The sequence below is a fragment of the Ornithorhynchus anatinus genome, chromosome 5 (genome assembly GCF_004115215.2).
Source record: "Ornithorhynchus anatinus isolate Pmale09 chromosome 5, mOrnAna1.pri.v4, whole genome shotgun sequence".
In the NCBI taxonomy this organism is placed as follows: Eukaryota; Metazoa; Chordata; class Mammalia; order Monotremata; family Ornithorhynchidae; genus Ornithorhynchus; species Ornithorhynchus anatinus.
The window spans coordinates 2,591,333-2,611,708 of record NC_041732.1 but is presented as its reverse complement, the minus strand read 5'-3'; the positions used below and the strand labels follow the sequence as shown (position 1 = coordinate 2,611,708).

At 61.4% G+C, this 20,376-nt stretch overlaps 1 protein-coding gene across 1 annotated transcript; it reads right to left on the bottom strand.

Moving 5' to 3' along the window:
• Nucleotides 1-891: 891 nt before the first annotated feature.
• On the bottom strand, nucleotides 892-13,564 carry NAPA (NSF attachment protein alpha). The gene is given in 12 exon segments (XM_029066611.2): nucleotides 892-1,092; nucleotides 1,331-1,381; nucleotides 2,506-2,547; nucleotides 2,549-2,575; nucleotides 2,766-2,870; nucleotides 3,733-3,817; nucleotides 4,447-4,502; nucleotides 5,006-5,083; nucleotides 5,928-5,974; nucleotides 6,808-6,924; nucleotides 7,191-7,270; nucleotides 13,396-13,564. Coding segments are annotated over 12 exon segments (888 nt in total). The 5' UTR covers nucleotides 13,494-13,564; the 3' UTR covers nucleotides 892-990.
• Between the last annotated feature and the right edge of the window lie 6,812 nt (nucleotides 13,565-20,376).

Sequence of the window (20,376 nt, the reverse complement as noted above, 5' to 3'; positions counted from 1 at the left end):
CTGCTGAAGCCAGGTGGGTGGAGCGGGTGAGAAAAGGGGTTGCGGGAGAGGCAGGGGCCTGGAGGCAAAAGGGTGGGTTCCATTTGCCCCCCTCCCCCGGAACCGACCGGGGTCCGGCCCCTCGCCCCGCCTCGGCCGCGAAGGCCTCCTCACCGTGGGCCAGGCCCGCCCTGTCCGGGGCCCTCCTCTTGGCAGGAGGGGGAGGACGGGAGCACGCCAAGCGTCCGGAAAGAAAACGACCCCCAACGGGCAAGGCCTCTCGTCGTTCGTGCCGAATTTTTAATCGCTTTTTCGGTGCAGGTGCCTGCCCAAGGTTGGCGGGGGGTGGGGGGAGAGATGCAGCCATGGGATCGGTCGAGGCATGCAGCAGGGAGCTCCCGACACCAAGCCCGAGGGGGACCGTGACTCTGCCCCCTCCCTCCACCCCCCCCAGCCCCTCCGCTCTTAGAGAGGGGAGCAGGGTGGAACAGAGGCAAGGGGGTTTGGTGGGGGGGGGGCGGGGGAGAGGGGACGGGTACAGGCCCACATACAAAATAACTCAGACTGGGCCTCAGGTGGCTGTTTCATGCCCTTGGGCAGCCGGGGAGGGCAGGGGGCACACGAGCAGACCCCTTTCCTTCTTCAGCAGGATCTGGTCGGCGGGGGACGGGGCAGAAAACCGTGCCCCTGACCCCCCGGTTTTAAATAGGGGAAGAGAGAGAGAGAGAGGAAGGATTCGATTTGAGAGAAATGTCAAACACTGAACCCGGTCCTTCCCCCCAATTCTAAGTTTAACCTATGGTTGCATTAAAAAAGCAGCTGTTTGGGGGGGGGGGGGGCCGGAGAAAGGGTTAAAAGGTCTCGCGTAAATCTCTACTCCATCCCCTCCGCCCGCGTCCTCCCCCTGCCCCACCCTCCACCCCCCGGGGAGCATGAGCCGGGCACCCCGTGGCCGGCCTGGCGAAACCGAGAGGGTGCAGCACCCGGGGGAGGGGGGGAGGTGGCGGGGGGCTAACGCAGGTCCTCCTCCTCGCCCTGGATGGTCTTCTTGATCCGCAGAAGCATGGTGGTCAGCCACTGGTCCAGCCGCGAAATCGAGTCGTACTCTTTCACCTGGGCGGGCGGGGGGCGGGTAGAGCGGGGGCGGGGGGCAGGGTGAAACCGGAGCGGGCCAGACCAGCGCCGAGGAGTAGGGAGGTTGCGTGCCCCCCCGCCCGCCGGCGGCGCCGGGCCCGTTCCCGGGTCTGGAGACCCTGCCAGACGCCCCCCCCCCCCCCCCACGCCCCTTCCCACCCGGGGCACCCTCCCGGCCGTCTCCCCCGGATGCCCGCCCCGGCCCTCGCCGACTCACCGAATCGGTGTAGCTGTCGACGTTCTGCTCTTCGTGGGCGTCGAGCAGTTTCTGGAGGAGAATCGCCGCCATCGCGTTGCTCCCGCGCGGCCTCCCTCCCAAAGCCCCGTGTCGAGTGCCGGATCATCGGCACGACCCCCACCCGTTCCCGCTTCACGGAGGCGGAAACCGGGGTCCGGAGAGAGACGCGGCGGTTTGCCTCGAGTCGGGGGGGCGCCCGGGATTGGAACCCGGGTCTCCCGCCGGCCCGTGCTCTTTCCGCCGGGCCCCGCCGCCTCTCGAGAGGAGGGAGAGTCCTGGGGTCTCTGACTCTCCGTCCTCCATCCTGGGGTCTCGGAGACCCCTCGCCCCCGACCGGGAGGGTAAGAGGCACCACCTGTTTAGACCAGGCTGGCCTACAAACCCGGGCACCCGGGCCGGGCTCAGAAGGAGTTACGCTGTAGTCGGACCCGGCCCGGAGCGGTGTCGCCGGGAGTTCTGTGGGGGTGGTGCGGCGTGGCGAGTTGGGAGCAAAACGGCGCTCCAGGATTTTGCCTTCCCAACAACCTAACTCCCGCTCTAGCGCCGGGTGCGGCGTGGGGAGACCCAAGGACCCCCGTCCACCCGGTCCATCGGCTCTACCGGGCCCGGAAGGAGGGATGGGCGAGCCGGCCGAAGTCACCGGACGCCCGTTTCCCCGAAGCTGGTGAGAAGCTGTCGTCGGGCGGCGGTGCAGAGGCCAGGGGCGGGACGGGAAGTGGGCCCGGCCGCGGCGGGAGGGGCGGGGAGGGGCCGCGGGTTGGGCAGCGGGCGGAACCGCGTGACCGGAGGATGGCGGTGCCGCCGGCCGGGTGGCCGGCTGCGGGAGGGGGGCGGGACTCGAACCTCAGAGCCGGTCCCATCTGTCGGGACGGGTGGGGTGGCATCTGGCCTCGAGGCAGGGGGCCGGATGGAGTGGCCGAACCGGGGCCTACCTCGTAACCGCGGGGGAGGGGGAGGGGCGGGAGACCCGGCTTCGTGCTGCGTTTCGAAAGGGGCGGCCGGGGGGGGGCCCGGCAAGGGGTAGTCCGCGACCCCTCGGGGCCGGCGTGGACGCCAGCGGCCGCGGAGGGGGAGGGCGGCGCCCGCGCGTGTCCGCCGAGGCCCGCGGAGACCCAGGGAGGCGCTCGCACGCGGCAGCTTCCCGACTCGCTCACCTTCACCAGTTTGCACTCCCTGGAGTCGGAGAAGGCTGGGAAACAGCTCCTCGTATTTCTGGATGGCCAGCTGGACGTCCGAAAGAGAAGGCGCTTTCAGGGGGCCCGGGCCCCGGCACGGAGGGATTCGGGCCCCGGTCCGACGCGGGACCGGTCCTCCCTCTAGAGGGTTCGGATCCCCCGGCACCGCTGACGAACGCGGTGGAGTCTGGGGGCGTCTCTCGCCCGGCCAGCCTGCCCCGAGGGTGCCCATCGCTCACCTTGGCGTTCAGCATGTCGATGCAGAAGTGGCAGAGCGCGGCCTTGAAGAAGTACTCCTTGGCGCTGTACTTGAGGAGGGGGCTGTCCATCGCGTTGGTGCCCACCTACGCCCCCGCCGAGACACGGGGCCGTGAGGACCCGCGGCGGGGGCCCCGCCCGGCTCCCCCCCGGCCCCCCGGGGCGGAGCTGCCCGGGGACCTCGCCGGGGCCCAGCCGTGAGGCGTCGGGGGTAGGAAGCTCGCTCCAGGCTGGGGGGCCTGGCTGCTGGGGGGGGGGGGTCCCGGCTCTGGGGCCGGGGTGCAAGCTCGCTGCGGGCGGGGCACGTGTCCGTTTATTGTTGTATCGTGCTCTCCCAAGCGCTCAGTACAGCGCCCTGCCCTCAGGAAGCACTCGATAAATACGACTCAAAAAATGACAGGATGAAGAGAGAACGGGGGGCATTAGCTGGTCACCTGCCATTCGTCCCTGGGGAGCGGGGACCGGCCCAGCCTTTCACTCTCAGGGGCGGCAGATAATCCTAGGTGGCAGGGGGCTGGCCCGGACGACCTCCCCTAGTCTCCACCGCTTCCCGCTTGGAGTTGGGACTTGGAAAGACCTCCCCGGGTTCGGAGTTCACCCCCTGGGAGCGGGGCGGATCCCCCCCTCAAGGGCAAAGGCCTTCTTGGCCACCGCCAGCGGGTCCCTCCACGCTCTGCAGCTCTTACCCCTCTCCCCTTCACCCGCGCCCCTCCCCGTGGCTCTCAGGCGGGAGAGGTACCGCCCTCCCTCTCCCAGCGACCGGGGAGCCCGAAGGAGCGGAAGCTCCGGTTGCGGGGAGGGGAGGCGGCGGGGCCGGGGACCACCTGAGCCCGCCACGGCAGACGGTCGGCCCCTCTGGGAAGCTCTCCGGGGCCGGAGGGGGAGCGGGGGGGGCACCGTCACGGTGAGGGGAAAGGAAGCCCTCCTTGGCCGGGTCCGGGCGCTGACCTGCTCGTAGATCTCAATGGCCTTCTGGTACTGCTCCAGCTGGGCGGCGTAGCCGGCCACTTTGAGCAAACACTTGTTGGCAGAGCTGAGGAGAGAAGGGCAGGGCAGGGCCCGGGGGGGCCCGGTGGAGGGGGCAGGACGCTCATCAGTCAGCTCCGCCCAGGCCCAGCCTGGCACTCGGGAAGCCTCCTCCGTAGCCAGAAGCCAGCGAGGCCACCTGGAAGCGGGGGTGGCGCGGGGGCGAGGCGGGGGCTCCGGGCCAGGGCCGGGCAGATGGCAGCCCGGTGAGCGGGCCGGCGGAGCCCTTCCCCGCGGAACGCCCCGCTGCCCTCGCCGCCCCCGGCCGCGGAGGTTCCCGCCATTTCTGGCCTCGGGCCTCCTCTGATGTCACCGAGTGGCGGCGGGAGGCGGGCCGAGTGGTCGGCGCCAAGCCCCCGGCTCACACGGTGCACGCCCCGGCGGAGCCCGGGGCCCAGCAGGTGCAGATTGGTCTCGGTGAGGGACGGGGAGCGGGGAGGGGTACCCCCACCCCCACTTCGCGGCAACAGGGAGGCAAACACACCGCCTCGCTGGGGTTGGCCCCCTCCCCTCTGCCCCAGCGACCGAACCACCGGCAGACAGGGCTGAGCCTGGCGGGGGGGAGAGGGGCGCGGGGCTGGGACGGGGGGACTGGCCCGGGCAACTTCGCCGGCGTGGAGGCGGAGGGCGGTTTACCTGTTGGACTCTTCCCCTTTGTAGTAGTCTGCTGACTGCTCGTAGTGGGCAATGGCCTGGGTATTTGCGAGTCGGGGGGAGAGGAGAGAGGAAGGGAGAAGGAAAGAGAAAGAGCAACGGAGAGAGAACACGAGCCAAGGTTACTGATTTATGACTAGGCAGGGGGATCACGGCGACCGGCTCGTCAGCCCCCGGAAGAGCTCGAAGCCCTCCAGGCCCGCACGGCACAGAGCCGGGGCCAGGCCGGGTCCTCGGGGGGCTCCGTTGGCCTCGGTCCCCGGCTCCCGGCCGCCAGCAGCTCGCGACTCCTCTGCTCCGGTGCCGAAACCACCCCCCGAAACTAGAGTCCCCCCGGAGTTCTACTATTTTTTGGGAGAGGAAAAGTGATCTCTGAGCCAGATTAGATTCCGGCTGGCACAGGCCCGGAGAGGGGAGCCCTGGCCGCGGTCACGGGGGTGCCGGGAGACCGGGGGCCGAGTCCTGGCCTCGGCCTCCGGAGATGTCCCCCGGAAGTCCCGTGGCGCCCTCCCGGTCCCCCTCTGCCCCCGCCGGCACCGACCTTGTCGATGTCCACCAGCTCGGCCTCGTAGATCTCCGCTATGGATATGTGGTGCTTAGCAGCAATGGTGAAGCGGCCCTGTGAGAGACGGGGGTGGGGTCGGGGGGTGGAATGGGCGGCTTTTCCCCAGAAGATCGGCGGAAGGTCATCTTGGCGATCCCCCCCGTCTCCCGCAGAGAGTGCCAGCTGGAGAGTCTCCGCTCGCGGGACGAGAATCCCGCCATACTCGGGCCCGGGGCCGAGATGGCTGACCTCCTCCGCCTCTAAGCCCAGAGATCATTTTACAATCGATGGGACGTATTTACTGAGCGCTTACTGTGTACAGGACATTACGATGAACGCTCGGGAGAGGAGGACGACATTATAACAGACGCATTCGCTGCCCACAATGAACTTACAGTCTAGAGGGCGAGACGGACGATGTAAACGATGGGGATTTTATGACACGTCAGCCCTCCCACAGTGGTTGGTGGTGGTCAGGCAGTCATTCATATTTATTGAGCACTTATTGTGCGCAGAGCACCGTACTAAGCGTTTGGGAGAGTCCTCTATAGAAATAATCACTCACGTCCCCTGCCCACAGCGAGATAGGAGGCACACGCTTTCGGGACATCCCGCCGACACTTCAAACTTAAAATGTCCAAAACGGAACCTCTCATCTTCCCCCGCTCCCCAAACCCCGCCGTCCCGCATCGCTGTAGACATCACGGCTATTGTCCCTGTCTCACAAACCCTTCGACCTTACCCACACCCCCGAGATGGCAATTAATCCGGAGTTCACTTGCCCCTTGCGGGGGTCCTCAGAGGAGACAGAGCCCCCCGCCCCAGAGGAAGGGGTGGCTCACCCGGCCCGCAGGCTCCCGGCCACCACGGACCCCCGAGCAGCGAGGGGAGGACTGGCTTCCGGAAGCCAGGGACTCACCATGTCTGTGTAGATTTCGATGGCTCTCATCAGACAGTTGATGGCTTCTGCGGAGAGGGAGAAGTGGAGGCATTTTTAGCGGCGCGGAGACCCTCCCCCACCCCGGCCCAACGTGAGACAGATTGGGTGTCCACGGACACCCCGCCCGCAGCCTAGAGTCCGGGGGTTTGGCATGTGGAGGCTATCAGGGCGCTGGGCGGTCGGTCAGTCGTATTTATCGAGCGCTTACTGTGTGCAGAGCACTGTATTAAGCCCTTGGGTGAGTACAATTCAACAATAAACAGACCACTGCAATGTGGAGCAGCAGCGTAGTCGAACGGATAGAGCACGGGCCCGGGAGTCAAGGAGACCAGGGTTCTAGTCCCGATTCTGCTCCTTATCTGCTTTGTGACCTTGGGCAAGTCACTTTGCTTCTTTGGGCCTCAGTTCCCTCACCTGTAAAACGGGGACTAGGACCGCGAGCCCCACGTGGGCCCGGGACTGCGTCCAACCTGATTATCTTCCATCTACCTCAGCACTTGGTAGGGTGCCTGGCACATAGTGAGTGCTCACCAAAAACAGAAAACAAAAACCCGACTCTGGGATTGGTGAGATGCAAGGGAGGGGAGAGGAGGAAGTGGCTCATTCGAGGGTCCCACCCCACCCCCCCGCCCACACAGCTCACTGGGGCCGGTCACCCCGCAGTCAAGGGCTGGAAGGAAGGCTCCCCCAGTCCCCCGGGCCCGGTTCCAGTGACCGGGGGGGGGGGGGGTCTCTTTCGGGGCTTGAGAGGGCGAGAAGAGGGAGGTGAGGTGAGGGTGACAGGGCTTGGAGGATTTCCCCGATCACAGGGCGAGAAGCAGCCCGGCCTCCCGCCCGGCCCAGCCCCGGCCCGCCTCGCCTTGGGGGTCGGCTTTCTTGAAGGCGTTTCCGGCGTCCACGAAGCTGGTGGCCGCGTCGTGCTTGCTCTGCAGCTGGAGGTGCAGCTGGGCGGCCTGGCAGAAGGCGTTGCCGGCCGCTGGGAGACGAGACGCGCGCAGAGACACACGGACGGACGCAGACACACACAGATGGAGAGACCCACGGAGCGGAGCCGCGCACGGACGGACGCAGACAAACACGGAGACAGACAGGGAGACGCACACGTGGGTTGGCTGCGGGATGCCCACACGGAGCCGATCCGGGCCCACCGCCACCCCGGGGGCAGCCAGGACGCCCTCCCCCCGCCCGACGCCCTCTCCCCCCCGGCCCGCCCTCGGCCGGCCGGAGCAGAAACCCACTTACCGCTCCAGTTCTTGGCCATCTTGAACATGTTGGCCGCTCTGGCGTAGGTCTCGCACGCTTCCTCCATCTTGGACGAACCCCTGGGCAGAGGGAAGACCAAGAAGACGGGGGCACGTGACGCACCCTGCTCGGGGGGCGGCGGCGGGGCGGAGAAGGCCCGGCACCCTCCTCCCCCACGTCGGGACATCGGGTCGGCCTCACTCAACTCATCCTCGCCTGCTTTCACGCCGCCCCTCTTTATGGCATTTGTGAAGCGCTCACTACGTTCCAGGCCCTATCCTAAGCGCTGGGGTGGATCCAAGCTAATGAGGTTGGACAACAGTCCCGGTCCCGTTTGGGCTCACAGTCTTAATCCTCATTTTACAGAGGCGGTAATTCAGAAGTGAAGTGACTTGTCCAGGGTCACGCGGCAGAGAGGCGGTGGGGAACGCGGGATTAGAACTCGGGTCCTTCCGACTCCCAGCCCTGTGCTCTATACATTAGGCGCCCCTGCTTCTCTCCCTTTGGCGGGACGGCGAAGCAGCACGGCGGAGCGGATGGAGCCCGGGCCCGGGTCACGGGTTCTAATGCCGGCTCCACCAACTGTCTGCTGTGAGACCCTGGGCAAGTCACTTCACTTCTCTGGGCCTCAGTTATCTCATCTATAAAATGGGGATTGAGACTGTGGAGTCCCCCATGGAACAGGGGCTGTGTCCAACTCCATCTGCTTGTACAGTGCCTGGCACATAGTAAGGTCGCTTAACAAATACTTAACAACAGAGAGGCGGGCGTGGCTCGGTGGGAAAGAGCCCGGGCTGGGGACTCAGAGGTCATGGGTTCAAATCCCGGGCTCTGCCGCTTGTCAGCTGTGTGACTTTGGGGCAAGTCACTTCATCTCTCTGGGCCTCAGTTCCCTCATCGGAAAATGGGGATGAAAGACCGAGCCTCACGTGGGCCAACCCGATGACCCTGTATCTCCCCCAGCGCTTAGAACAGTGCTCTGCACGTAGTAAGCGCTTAACAAATACCCAACGTTATTATTATTATTCAACCACTAGCTCTCCAAGGGCTTCCTGCCCACTGCTTTCAAACAATGCCCGTGTGTCTTTCCTACCTTAGAACGACCCTCCCTTGATCCCGCGGCTCCCTCCGTTACCGCCCCGTCTCCCCCCTACCATGCCTCTCTAAACTCCTTGAGCGAGTCTTCTACACCCGCTGCCCTTCGACTTCGCCTCCTCCGTTTCTCTCCTTGACCCCCTCCAATCCGGCTGTGTCACTCACTCATTCTATCATGTTGATTGAGCGCTTACCATGTACTATTTATTACGCCGCTTGGAACGGACAACTCGGCACCAGAGACGATCCCTGCCCGACACCGGGCTTTCCGTCCCCTTCACGCCACAGAAACCGCCCTCTCAAAGATCACCGACCATCTGCTTCCCGCCAAATCCAACGGCCTCTACTCCATCCTCCTCCTCCTCGACCTCATCGGCCGCCTTCGACACCGGACCACCCCCTACTCCCGGGAACGTTATCCAACCCTCGCGTCTCCGTCCTCTCCTGGTTCTTTCTGTCCTCGGTCTTTCTCTCCGGCTCCTCCTCTGCCTCCCACCCGTTCAACGTGGGGGTCCTTCAAAGTTTCTGGGTCCCCTTCTTCCTCCTCTACACCCACTCCCTTGGGGAACTCAATGGCTCCCACGGCTTCGACGACCAGTTCCGCGCGGACGATCCCCGGATCCCCCCCTCCGGTCCCGACCTCCGCCCTTCTCCGCAGTCTCGCGTCTCTTCCCGCCTCCTGGACGTCGCCACTCGGACGCCTCCAACTTAACCCATCCTCGACAGAACGCCACATCTTTCCAACCCGCCCCTCCCCGCCACCCCCCCCCCCCCCGACTTTCCCATCCCTGTAACCACCACCTCCATCTCCTCTGCCTCGCGAGGCTGCAACCCTGGCACGAGCGACTCACCCTCCTTCAACCCCCGTATTCAATGTCCGTCCTCTCCTCGCCACGGCTCTAGAATCCGCCCCTTCCTCCCCGAACCGCTTCCGTGCTCCCGCCTCGCAGCCCGGCGCGGTGGATAGAGCACGGGCTCGGGAGTCAGAGGTCAGGGGTTCTAATCCCTGCTCTGCCACTTGTCTTCTGGTGTTGGCCTCGGGCAAGCCGCTTTCACTCCCCTGCGCCTCAGTTCCCTCATCTGTAAAACGGGGATTAAGGCGATTGCTCGTGTCCACCCCCGTGCTCAATACAGCTCCCGGCACGTAGTAAGGAACTTAACCAATACCACGGTTATCGTTATCCTTACTCGGGTCGGTCCCCTCGCTCGTCGCCCTGCCTTGATCCTCCCCACTTCACTCTTCGCCCGGATCATTTTCTAAAAACAACATTCTACCCCTCTCCCCGCTCCTCGAAAACCTCCAACGGTCGCGATTCCATCTCTCCATCAAAGAGCCTCCTCACCACTGACCCGAGGGTACTTAATAGGCTCTTCCCCTCCCGCCTCGCCCTGCTCATCTCCCGCTACGACCCAGCCCGCACACGTCTCTCCCGTGAGGCGGCCTCCTCGCCGTTTCCTCCGTTGGGTTTCCTCGCACCCAGGGCGAGGGGGAAAGGATAACAACCGTCTTCGTGATCGTTCAGTCTTCCGGCCCCGCCGCTCAAGTTGCCCGGTTAGAGAACTCCGGGCATCGGCATTCATCTCACCTACACCGGTCTGGCCACGTGCCCCCGGGCCAAACTTGCCAACAGGGCGAGGACTACGGTGCCCGTATCGGTGCCCACCCAGCGATCCTCGCCAAAGCCGCCCGGCCGAGCCAAGGCTGTCCTCTGTCACCCCTTCCCCGCCGCATCCGCCACCGCCAACCCATTACTCGTGCCTCTCCCGCTGCCCAAAACGCCCTCGCCTCTCCTTTGCCAAACTCCGCCCTCCTTTCCCCCCCAAAAAGTCTTGCCGGGATACTAGTAATGTTGGTATCTGTTAAGCGCTTACTGTGTGCAGAGCACCGTTCCAAGAGCTGGGCAATCCGGTCGTCCCACGTGGGGTTCCCAGTCTTCATCCCCATTTTCCGGATGGGGAACTGAGGCCCAGAGAAGTGAAATGACTTACCCACAGTCACCCAGCTGACAAGTGGCAGAGCCGGGATCCGGATCGATGATCTCTGACTCCCCGGCCCGGGCTCTTGCCACCGAGCCACCCTGCTTGCCATCTCCCCGCAACCCCCCAAGCCCCCCCCCCCCACCACATACATCCACCCCGTCAGCGGGGGCTCTAGATTAACCCTCAAATATCCACAATGCTTCCGCGCTCTGCTCTGACGGCTGCAAACTCCTCCGAGAGGCCTTCCCAGACTGAGCTTCCCCTTCTCCCTCTGCTCCCTCTCTGCTCCCCCTTCACCTCCCCCCGGCTAAGCCCCCTTCCCCCCCTTTCCCTCCCCCTCCCCTCGGCACTGTGATCATTTGTATATATTTTTAGTACCCTATTTATTTTGTTAATGAGGTGTCCATCCCCTTGATTCCATTTATCGCGATTAAGTCGCCTCGTTTTGCGGTCCGTCGCCCCCGCTTAGACCGTGAGCAGGGATGGTCTCCACCTGTTGCCGAATCGTCCATTCCAAGCGCTCAGTCAGTGCTCTGCACACAGTAAGCGCTCAATAAATACTACTGAATGAATTATACTTCCCCAGGCGCTTCGCCTAGTGTGCTGCACGCGAGAAGCGCTCAATTAATAGCCACTGACGGGCGGTCGCTCGGCCATCCGGGCTGCGGGCCCGCCTCCCCGCTCAGACTGGGGGCTTCCTGAGGACGGGGACGGGTGCCTTTGTCTTTTTTGGTGGGGGGAGGGATGGCTCCCCGGGCCGTGAGAGCTCGGATCAGACCCGGAGCCGAGTCGGTGGGGCGCGTGCGGGCAACGCATAGGGATTGTACACTCCAAGCCTTAGTCCAGCGCTCTGCACATAGTCGGCGCTCAATAAGTACTACTGAATGAAGGAACACGGGTAGGCCCCTGGCTTGGAACGCCCTCCCTCCCTGCCAGACGCTCGCCTCGCCGCACCTTCAAAGCCTTACTGAGGTCACACCTCCTCCGAGAGGCCTTCCCTGACTAAGCCCGCATTTCCCCTCCTCCCTCCTGCAACGCCCTGATTTGCTCCCTTTATTCACCCCTCCCTCCGCCCCACGGCATTTACGTCCGCATCCGTCATTTATTTATTCCTATTAATAGGTCTCCCCCTCTCATTTATTGATTTCTATTCATCGGTCTCCCCCTCGGGGCCGAAGCCCGCTGTGGGCCGGGAACGCGCTACCAACGAGGATTTGGCACTGGCCCCCGGCGCTTACTTCAGGGCTCCGCACACGGTAAGCGCTCCGTCGACGCGACCGTGCCGCCGGCGGCACGGCCTCGCAGCCTTGAAGCAGCGTGGCTCAGCGGGAAGAGCCCGGGCTTGGGAGTCGGAGGTCATGGGTTCGAATTCCGGACTCTGCCACTTGGCAGCTGGGTGACTGGGGGCAAGTCGCTTCACTTCTCTGGGCCTCAGTTGCCTCATCTGTAAAATGGGGATGAAGACCGTGAGCCTCACGTGGGACAACCTGATGACCCTGGATCTCCCCCGGCGCTTCGAACAGTGCTCTGCACATAGTAAGCGCTTAACGACTCTGCCCCTTGTCAGCTGGCTGACTGTGGGCAAGTCACTTCACTGTGCCTCAGTTCCCTCATCTGTCAAATGGGGATGAAGACTGTGAGCCTCACGTGGGACAACCTGATTCCCCTGTGTCTCCCCCGGCGCTTAGAACGGTGCTCTGCACAGAGTAAGCGCTTAACAAATACCAACATTATTATAATTACGGTGCTTGGCAATAATAAATGCTTAACAAATATCACAATCGCTATTATTATATTATTAAATGCTATTTTTAAGGGACTACTATGTGCTAGGCACCGTATTAGTGTGTCATTCTGTAAAGACAACCCGATGACCCTGTATCTGCCCAGCGCTTGGAACAGTGCTCTGCACATAGTAAGCGCTTAACAAATACCAACATTATTACTATTAAAGGATATTTTTAAGGGAATACTATAAGCGCTTAACAAATCCCAACATCCTTATTATGATTACTACTCTCTGGGCCTCAGTTGCCTCATCTGTAAAATGGGAATACTATAAGCGCTTAACAAATATCAACATTATTATTATTAAAGGATATTTTTAAGGGAATACTATAAGCCCTTAACAAATACCAACATTATTATTATTAAAGGATATTTTTAAGGGAATACTATAAGCCCTTAACAAATACCAACATCCTTATTATGATTACTACTCTCTGGGCCTCAGCTGCCTCATCTGTAAAATGGGAATACTATAAGCCCTTAACAAATACCAACATTATTATTATTAAAGGACATTTTTAAGGGAATGCTATAAGCGCTTAATACCAACAATATTATTATTAAAGGATATTCTATAAGTGAATACTTATATAAGCGCTTAACAAATACCAACATTATTATTATTAGAGGATATTTTTAAGTGATTACTATAAGCGCTTAACAAATACCAACATTATTATTATTAGAGGATATTCTTTAAGGGAATACTATAAGCGCTTAACAGATACCAACATTATTATTATTAGAGGATATTCTTTAAGAGAATACTATAAGCGCTTAACAAATACCAACATTATTATTATTAGAGGATATTCTTTAAGGGAATACTATAAGCGCTTAACAAATGCCAACATTATTATTATTAGAGGATATTCTTTGAGGGATTACTATAAGCGCTTAACAAATACCAACATTATTATTATTAAAGGATATTTTTAAGGGATTACTATAAGCGCTTAACAAATACCAACATCATTATTACTAAGCGCTTACAAATGCCATCCTAATTATGATGACTACTCTCTGGGCCTCAGTGGCCTCATCTGTAAAATGGGGATAATGACTGTGCGCCTCACGGGGGACCACCTGATGACCCTGGATCTCCCCCGGCGCTTAGAACAGTGCTCGGCACACAGGACCAAACGCCGCCACCATCATCACTATCCGCAAGGCGCTTAGTGGATCCAGGGTCTCCGAGTGGATTGTGTCTTAAGACCGTAATTACCGTCGTGAGGGCGAGTATTAGAGGAAATACGGTGGGATGATTGACAGACGCGCAGGCCTCGGCCCCGGCCGCCCCCTCCCGGCCGCCCGCCCGCCCGCCCGCCCTCCGGCCACTGACCCGAAGAGGCCGGAGAAGAAGGACTGCGAGTTCTTCACTTTGCGATCCGCCTCGGCCAACAGGGCCAGCGCCTCCGCCTCCTTCCCGGAGTTGTCCATGGCGGCGGCGGCCCGGTCCGGTCCTGTCCGGGTCCTGAGGGACGCTGAGGAAAGCTCGGGGGGAAGCCGGCCGTCAGGTGAGCGGGGGGGGCCCCCTCCACGTGATCCGAACCCGCCAATCAGCGCCCGCGCTGCTCGGTCTCCCCCGGCGCGTGACCCGGGCGGGCCAATCACCACCGCCCGCCGCCTCCGGTGTCACGTGACCGCAGCCGGCTTCCCCCGTCACATGACGGAGGGGAGGGCGGGCCCCGCCCCCTGACGGTTCACGTGCTACGTACAGGTTTTTTTGTTGTTTTTTTTTTTTTTTAAAGCGTAGTGCATGTTGGGCAGTGTCGGTTTCTCAATGATAATGATAGTATTTGTTAATAATAATAGTAACGATGGTATTGTTCAGCTCTTACTCTGTGCCGAGCACTGTTCTAAGCGCTGGGGGAGACACAGGGGCATCAGGTGGTCCCACGTGGGGCTCCCCGTCTTCATCCCCATTTTCCAGAGGAGGTCACTGAGGCCCAGAGAAGCGAAGTGACTCGCCCACAGTCCCACGGCTGACAAGTGGCAGAGCTGGGATTCGAACCCATGACCTCTGACTCCAAAGCCCGGGCTCTTTCCATTGAGCCACGCTGCTTCTCCAGATGAGGGAACTGAGGCCCAGAGAATAACGACGCTGGTATCTGTTAGGCGCTCACTAGGTGCCGAGCACCGTTCTAAGCGCCGGGGGAGATCCCAGGTCATCATCGGGTTGTCCCCCGTGGGGCTCCCGGTCTTCATCCCCATTTTCCAGATGAGGGAACTGAGGCCCAGTGAAGTGACTTCTACCCCAGCGCTTGGAACAGTGCTCCGCACATAGTAAGCGCTTAACAAATACCAACATCATTATTATGATTATTACACTTTCCACTAGGCTGTGCCGACCCTCCACGATGCCGCTACATTAAAAGTCTGTATTTTCATCGAGTTCTCTCAGACCTCGGGAAACTGCGTGTCCTAGCGGAAAGAAGCCGGGACAAGGAGTCAGAGGTCGTGGGTTCTAATCCCGGCTCCGCCTCGCGTCTGCTGTGTGACCTGGGGCGAATCACTTCACTTCTCCGGGCCCTCGGTTACCTCACCTGCAAAATGGGGACCAAGACCGTGAGCCCCGACGACGACGGTATTGGTTAAGCGCTCACTACGGGCCGAGCACTGTTCTCCAGCGCCGGGGGAGATCCCGGGTCCTCGGGCTGCCCCCCGTGGGGCTCCCGGTCTTCGTCCCCGTTTCGCAGAGGAGGTCACTGAGGCCCAGAGAAGTTAGGAGCCTCGCTCAGAGTCACCCGGCTGATGAGGAGCCGCAGCGGGGCTTGGCGGAAAGAGCCCGGCCTGGGAGTGGGAGGCCCTGGGTTCTAATCCCCGCTGCGCCACTTGGCAGCTGGGCGATTTGGGGCGAGTCACTTCACTTCTCTGGGCCTCAGTCATCTCATTTGTAAAACGGGGGTGAGGACCGGGAGCCCCAGACGGCACCGCCTGATGACCTTGTAGCTACCCCAGTGCTTAGAACAGTGCGCGGCACAGAGTAGGCGCCTAACAAATGCCATCATCATCTGGGAGTCAATCAATGATATTTATTGCGTGGTTTTTATTGCCTGTCTACTTGTTTTGTTGCCCGTCTCCCCCTTGTAGCCTGGGAGCCCGTTGCCGGGCCGGGATTGTCTCCATCTGTTTGCCCAACTGTACACTCCAAGCGCTTAGTTCAGTGCTCTGCACACAGTAAGCGCTCAGTAAATACGACTGACTGAACGAATACGATTGAATGAACTGAACGAATGAATGCGCGTGCTCAGTGGGAAGAGCACGGGCTTTGGAGTCAGAGGTCACGGGTTCGAATGCCGGCTCGGCCACTTGTTCAGCCGTGTGACTGTGGGCGAGTCACTTCACTTCTCTGGGCCTCTGGTGACCTCATCTGGAAAATGGGGACGAAGACCGGGAAGCCCCACGTGGGACAACCTGCTTCCCGTGTCTCCCCCAGCGCTTAGAACAGTGCTCTGCACATAGTAAGCGCTTAACAGATACCAACATTATTATCATTATAGGCGTTTGGGACAGTACAGAACATCAGAATTAGCAGACGCCTAGAGGGGGGGGGGGGACAGACATTCATATTGTTAATAATAATCATGTTGGTATTTGTTAAGCGCTTACTATGTGCCAAGCACTGTTCTAAGCGCTGGGGGGGATTCAGGGTGATCGGGTTGTGCCACGTAGGGCTCACAGTCTTCATCCCCATTTTCCAGATGAGGGAACTGAGGCCCAGAGAAGCGAAGTGACTCGCCTACTGTCAGACAGCTGCCAAGCGGCGGAGCCGGGATTAGAACCCACGACCTCTGACTCCCAAGCCCGGGCTCTTGCACTGAGCCACGCTGTTCAGTTGCACTTCTCTGGGCCTCAGTCCCTCATCTGTAAAATGGGGATGAAGACTGTGAGCCTCATGTGGTACAACCTAATTACCTTGCTGTCTACCCCAGCGCTTAGAACAGTGCTCTGCACAGAGTAAGCGCTTAACAAATACCAACAATATTATTATTATTATTATTATTAACAGGACAGACCTGCATCATTCACTGCCATCAAGAGTGACTCTTTTGGAGCAAAAGTCTGACGGGGAAGGAGAGGGAAACCCGCACGAGAAAACAGCGTCGCAGACATTAAACGTAACAATATACGAGGCGGCGGCGTGACCTACTGGAGAGATTAGAGGAACCGAGAAGCAGCGTGGCTCAGAGGAAAGAGCCCGGGCTCGGGAGTCAGAGGTCATGGGTTCCGAATCCCGGCTCCGCCACCTGTCAGCCGTGTGACTGTGGGCGAGGTCACTTCACTTCCCTGGGCCTCAGTGACCTCATCTGGAAAATGGGGATTAACCGTGAGCCTCACGTGGGACGCCCCGATGGCCCCGTACCTCCCCCCAGCGCTTCCAACGGCGCTCGGCACGTAGTAAGCGCTTAACCAATACCGACATTGTTGTTATTTTACGGAGGAGGTCACGGAGGAGTGAAGTGACTTGCCCCAGTTCACACCGCAGACGAGGGGCGGGGGCCGGGATTCGATCCCGGGACTTTCTGACGGCCAGGCCCGAGCCCGGGCCACCGGGCCGCCACTTACTGAGTGCCCAGCGCCCAGCAAGCGGCGGAGGACGGGTGGCGAAATCGGTTGGCGAACTGTGCTTTTCACGCGCCTGGATGCGGCGCTCGGCGCACCGTAAGCGCTCGATGAACAGGGGGAAGCAGCGCGGCTCAGTGGAAAGGGCCTGGGCTCCGGAGTCAGAGGTCGCGAGTTCGACTCCCGGCTCCGCCACCCGGTCAGCGGTGCGACTGTGGGCGAGTCACTTCTCCGCGCCTCAGTTGCCTCACCTGGAAAACGGGGATTAACTGGGGCCTCGCGTGTGGGACGACCCGATTCCCCCGGATCTCCCCCAGCGCTCCGCACGGAGTAGGCGCTTAACCGATGCCAACGTTAGTCTTACGAGCCGAAGGGCGAGTCAACGAATCGGATCCCTCGGGAAAGGGGCCGATCAAATTCAAGACCCAAAATAAGACTGACTGCGCTGCGATGATCAGTCTGAGAAAAACGCATCGTAGAGGCCAAGGAACGCGGAAGCTCCGCTCCGCAGCCGCTGGCCGACGGCATTCGTCAGTAGCCGAAAGCCACCCCTCGCCCGAGCCCGGGAAGGCCGCCCGGACCCCCCCCCCCCACGCCGGCCCACCCCCCCTTCCGATCCGTTTGTTTATTTTACGGCATCTATTAAGCCCTTACATTGTCCCAGGCACTGTACCAGGCGCCGGGGTGGATGCGAGCAACTCGGGTTGGACGCGGTCCCTTCCCCGCACGGGGCTCCCGGTCGTGATCTCCGTTCTCCAGCTGAGGTGAACCGAGGCCCAGAGAGGTGAAGTGACTCGCCCGAGGTGACACAGCAGACCCCGGGGAGGAGCCGGGCTTAGAACCCAGGTCCTCCTGACCGGCTCCATCCGCCGGGCCACGCTGCTTCCTCCCATCCCTCCGTCTCCTTCCGTTCCCGTAGTCCCGGGCGCAGAAGTTACGATTTTCCTCAGGTTCTCCCTCCGGGACTGAGGGGTTTCGTTGACGGGAGATTTTCATTTAAACTGCTTTCGGTAGAGCCACGAGAGCTCAGGGTTGGGGTTTTTTTGGGTTTTTTAATGATATTTAAGCGCTTACCACGTCCCAGGCACCGTATTAAGCGCTGGGGCAGTGCAAGGTTGGCCCCAGCCCGCGTCCCACACGGGGCTCACTAGTCTCGATCCCCATTTTACAGATCGGGGACCGAGGCCCCGAGAAGTGAAGTGACTTGCCTAAGGTCACGCGGCAGACAGGGATCAGAACCCGAGAGACGGGGTCTGACGGGGTTGCCCGGGGACGCCGAGAACCCCCCCCCCCCCCCAGAGTCGGGGCCCGGGATTTTACCCAGCGCTCAATAAATACCGTTGATCGTTGACTGATTAGACCGCGCGCCTCACACGGGGAAAGGACTGTCTGACCCGCTTCTAACTGTTTCGACCGCGGCGTTCAGACGGTGCTGATTTATACGTTATAATCATCTGCTCGTATTACCGTCTGTCCCCCACCCTCTAGACCGTCAGCCGGTTGTGGGCAGAGAACGCGTCTGCCCACTCTCTACAGGCCTCTGCTGAGGATTCAGTACGGCGTCTCGCGCGCAGTAGGCGCTCCATGGTAAGCGCTCGCCCGACACCGTTATCATCGTGGGGCTCACCGTTCTAGTACGAGGGAGAACAGGCGTGGAATTTCCATTTTATAGATGGGGAAAGGGAGGCACAGAGAGGGTTATAATAATAATAATAATAATAATAATGTTGGTATCCGTTAAGCGCTTCCTACGCGCCGAGCACCGTTCTAAGCGCTGGGGTAGACACAGGGGAATCGGGTTGTCCCACGTGGGGCTCGCAGTCCTCATCCCCATTTTACAGATGAGGTCACCGAGGCACCGAGAAGTGAAGTGACTCGCCCCAGGTCCCAGAGCTGACAAGTGGCCGAGCCGGCATTCGAACCCATGCCCTCTGCCTCCAAAGCCCGGGCTCTCTCATCGAGCCGCGATCTGTTAAGCGCCTATATGTGCAGAGCACTGTTCTGAGCGCTGCAGGGTCATCAGGCCGTCCCACGTGAGGCTCCCGGTCTTCATCCCCGTTTTCCAGTTGGGGAACTGAGGCCCAGCGAAGTGAAGTGACTCGCCAAGGTCACACGGCCGCCGAGTGGCGAGCCGGGACTCGGACCCACGACCTCGGGCCGGGAAGCAGCGGGGCGGCAGTGGAAAGAACCCGGGCCTGGGAGTCCGGGATCGTGGGTTCGAATCCCGGGGTCTCCCACCTGGCAGCTGGGGACTGCGGCGAGTCACCTCACTCCGCCGGGCTCGGTTCCCTCATCCGTCAGATGGGGATGAAGACCGGGAGCCTCACGTGGGACGACCCGATGACCCCGCGGCTCCCCCAGCGCTTAGAACGGTGCTCGGCCCACAGTAGGCGCTTCACAGATGCCAACGTTATTGAATACCGTTAAGAGGGAAACAAAAACTCCGCCTGACCTCCGCGGGTGTCGGCCGGACCGCCAGGAAGGGTCCCCCCCCCGCCCCGCCCCCCGCCCCGGCCTCGAAAGGGAGTTGATCCTCACGCGGCGGTCGCTTCCACAGTGCGGGGGAACCCGTAAAACCAGTGCAAATGATTTATGCGCAGCAGATGGGACTTCTAAACCCGGACGCTCGAGGAGCTGAAGACTTTACGGTCTAATAAAGCCGCGGGGACGCAGATCCGGCTTGAGTCCGTTCGGGTTCGGGGTTTCTCACTCCCCCCCAGCGAGGCCCGGAGCCCCGGCTGGCCTCGGGAGTCGCTCCCGGGACGAGCCGGGAGCGCCTCCGGACGCTTCGGCCCAGCGTGGGGAGGGGAGGCGCCGAGTCGGGACGCCGGGCTTGGATCCGTCCCCGCGCCGGGCCCTCGACTCTATTCACCGCCACCGCCTCCCCGATCGGACCGGGCGGCCGTCCGACGGCAGGGACCGTCTCCATCTGTTGCCGACTTGTTCATTCCAGGCGCTTAGGACAGCGCTCCGCCCAGAGTAAGCGCTCAACAAATACTATGGAACGAATGAACGAACGGGGGAGGGTCCCGACCGGCCCGTCTTCCCTCGCTTCCGGAGTTGTCGCCCCAGGTTGCCGACGGGCCAGCGGGGAAGCAGAAGAGAGCGGCGGAGCGCGGGCCCGGGAGCCGGAAGGGCTCTAGACCGGGCCCCCGCCTGCCGCCGCGTGATCTCGGGCGAGTCGCGTGCCCTCTCCGGGCCTCCGTTGCCTCCTCTGTAAAATGGGGTTTGAGACCGGGAGCCCCACGCGGGAGCCCTAGATCACCTGCCACCTCCGCGGAGCTCGGCACGGCGCTCGCGCACACGGTAAGCGGAGAAGCGGCGGGGCTCGGCGGAAAGAGCCCGGGCTTGGGAGTCAGGGTTCACGAGTTCGAATCCCCACTCTGCCCCTTGTCGGCTGACTGCGGGCGAGTCACTTCACTTCTCTGGGCCTCCGGTTCCCTCACCTGGAAAACGGGGATGAACTGTGATCCCGTATCTACGCCGGCGCTTACAACGGCGCTCTGCACGTAGTGAGCGCTCAGCCAGATACCAGCATCGTTAGCACCGAACACGACCGGGTGAATTCCTTCGGCCCCCCACCGCCCCGTCCCGCCGGGGACCGGCCGGCGCGGAGCCAAGGACCACGCGGGGAGCGGTTGGGCAGCTCGGTTTAATGAGATCCACAGCAGGGCACGGCCCCGGGCGCCTCGGATCGCGGCCGCGGCGGCGCCGACCTCTCCGACGGACGCGGAGGGCCGGCGGGGAGCGAGCGGGG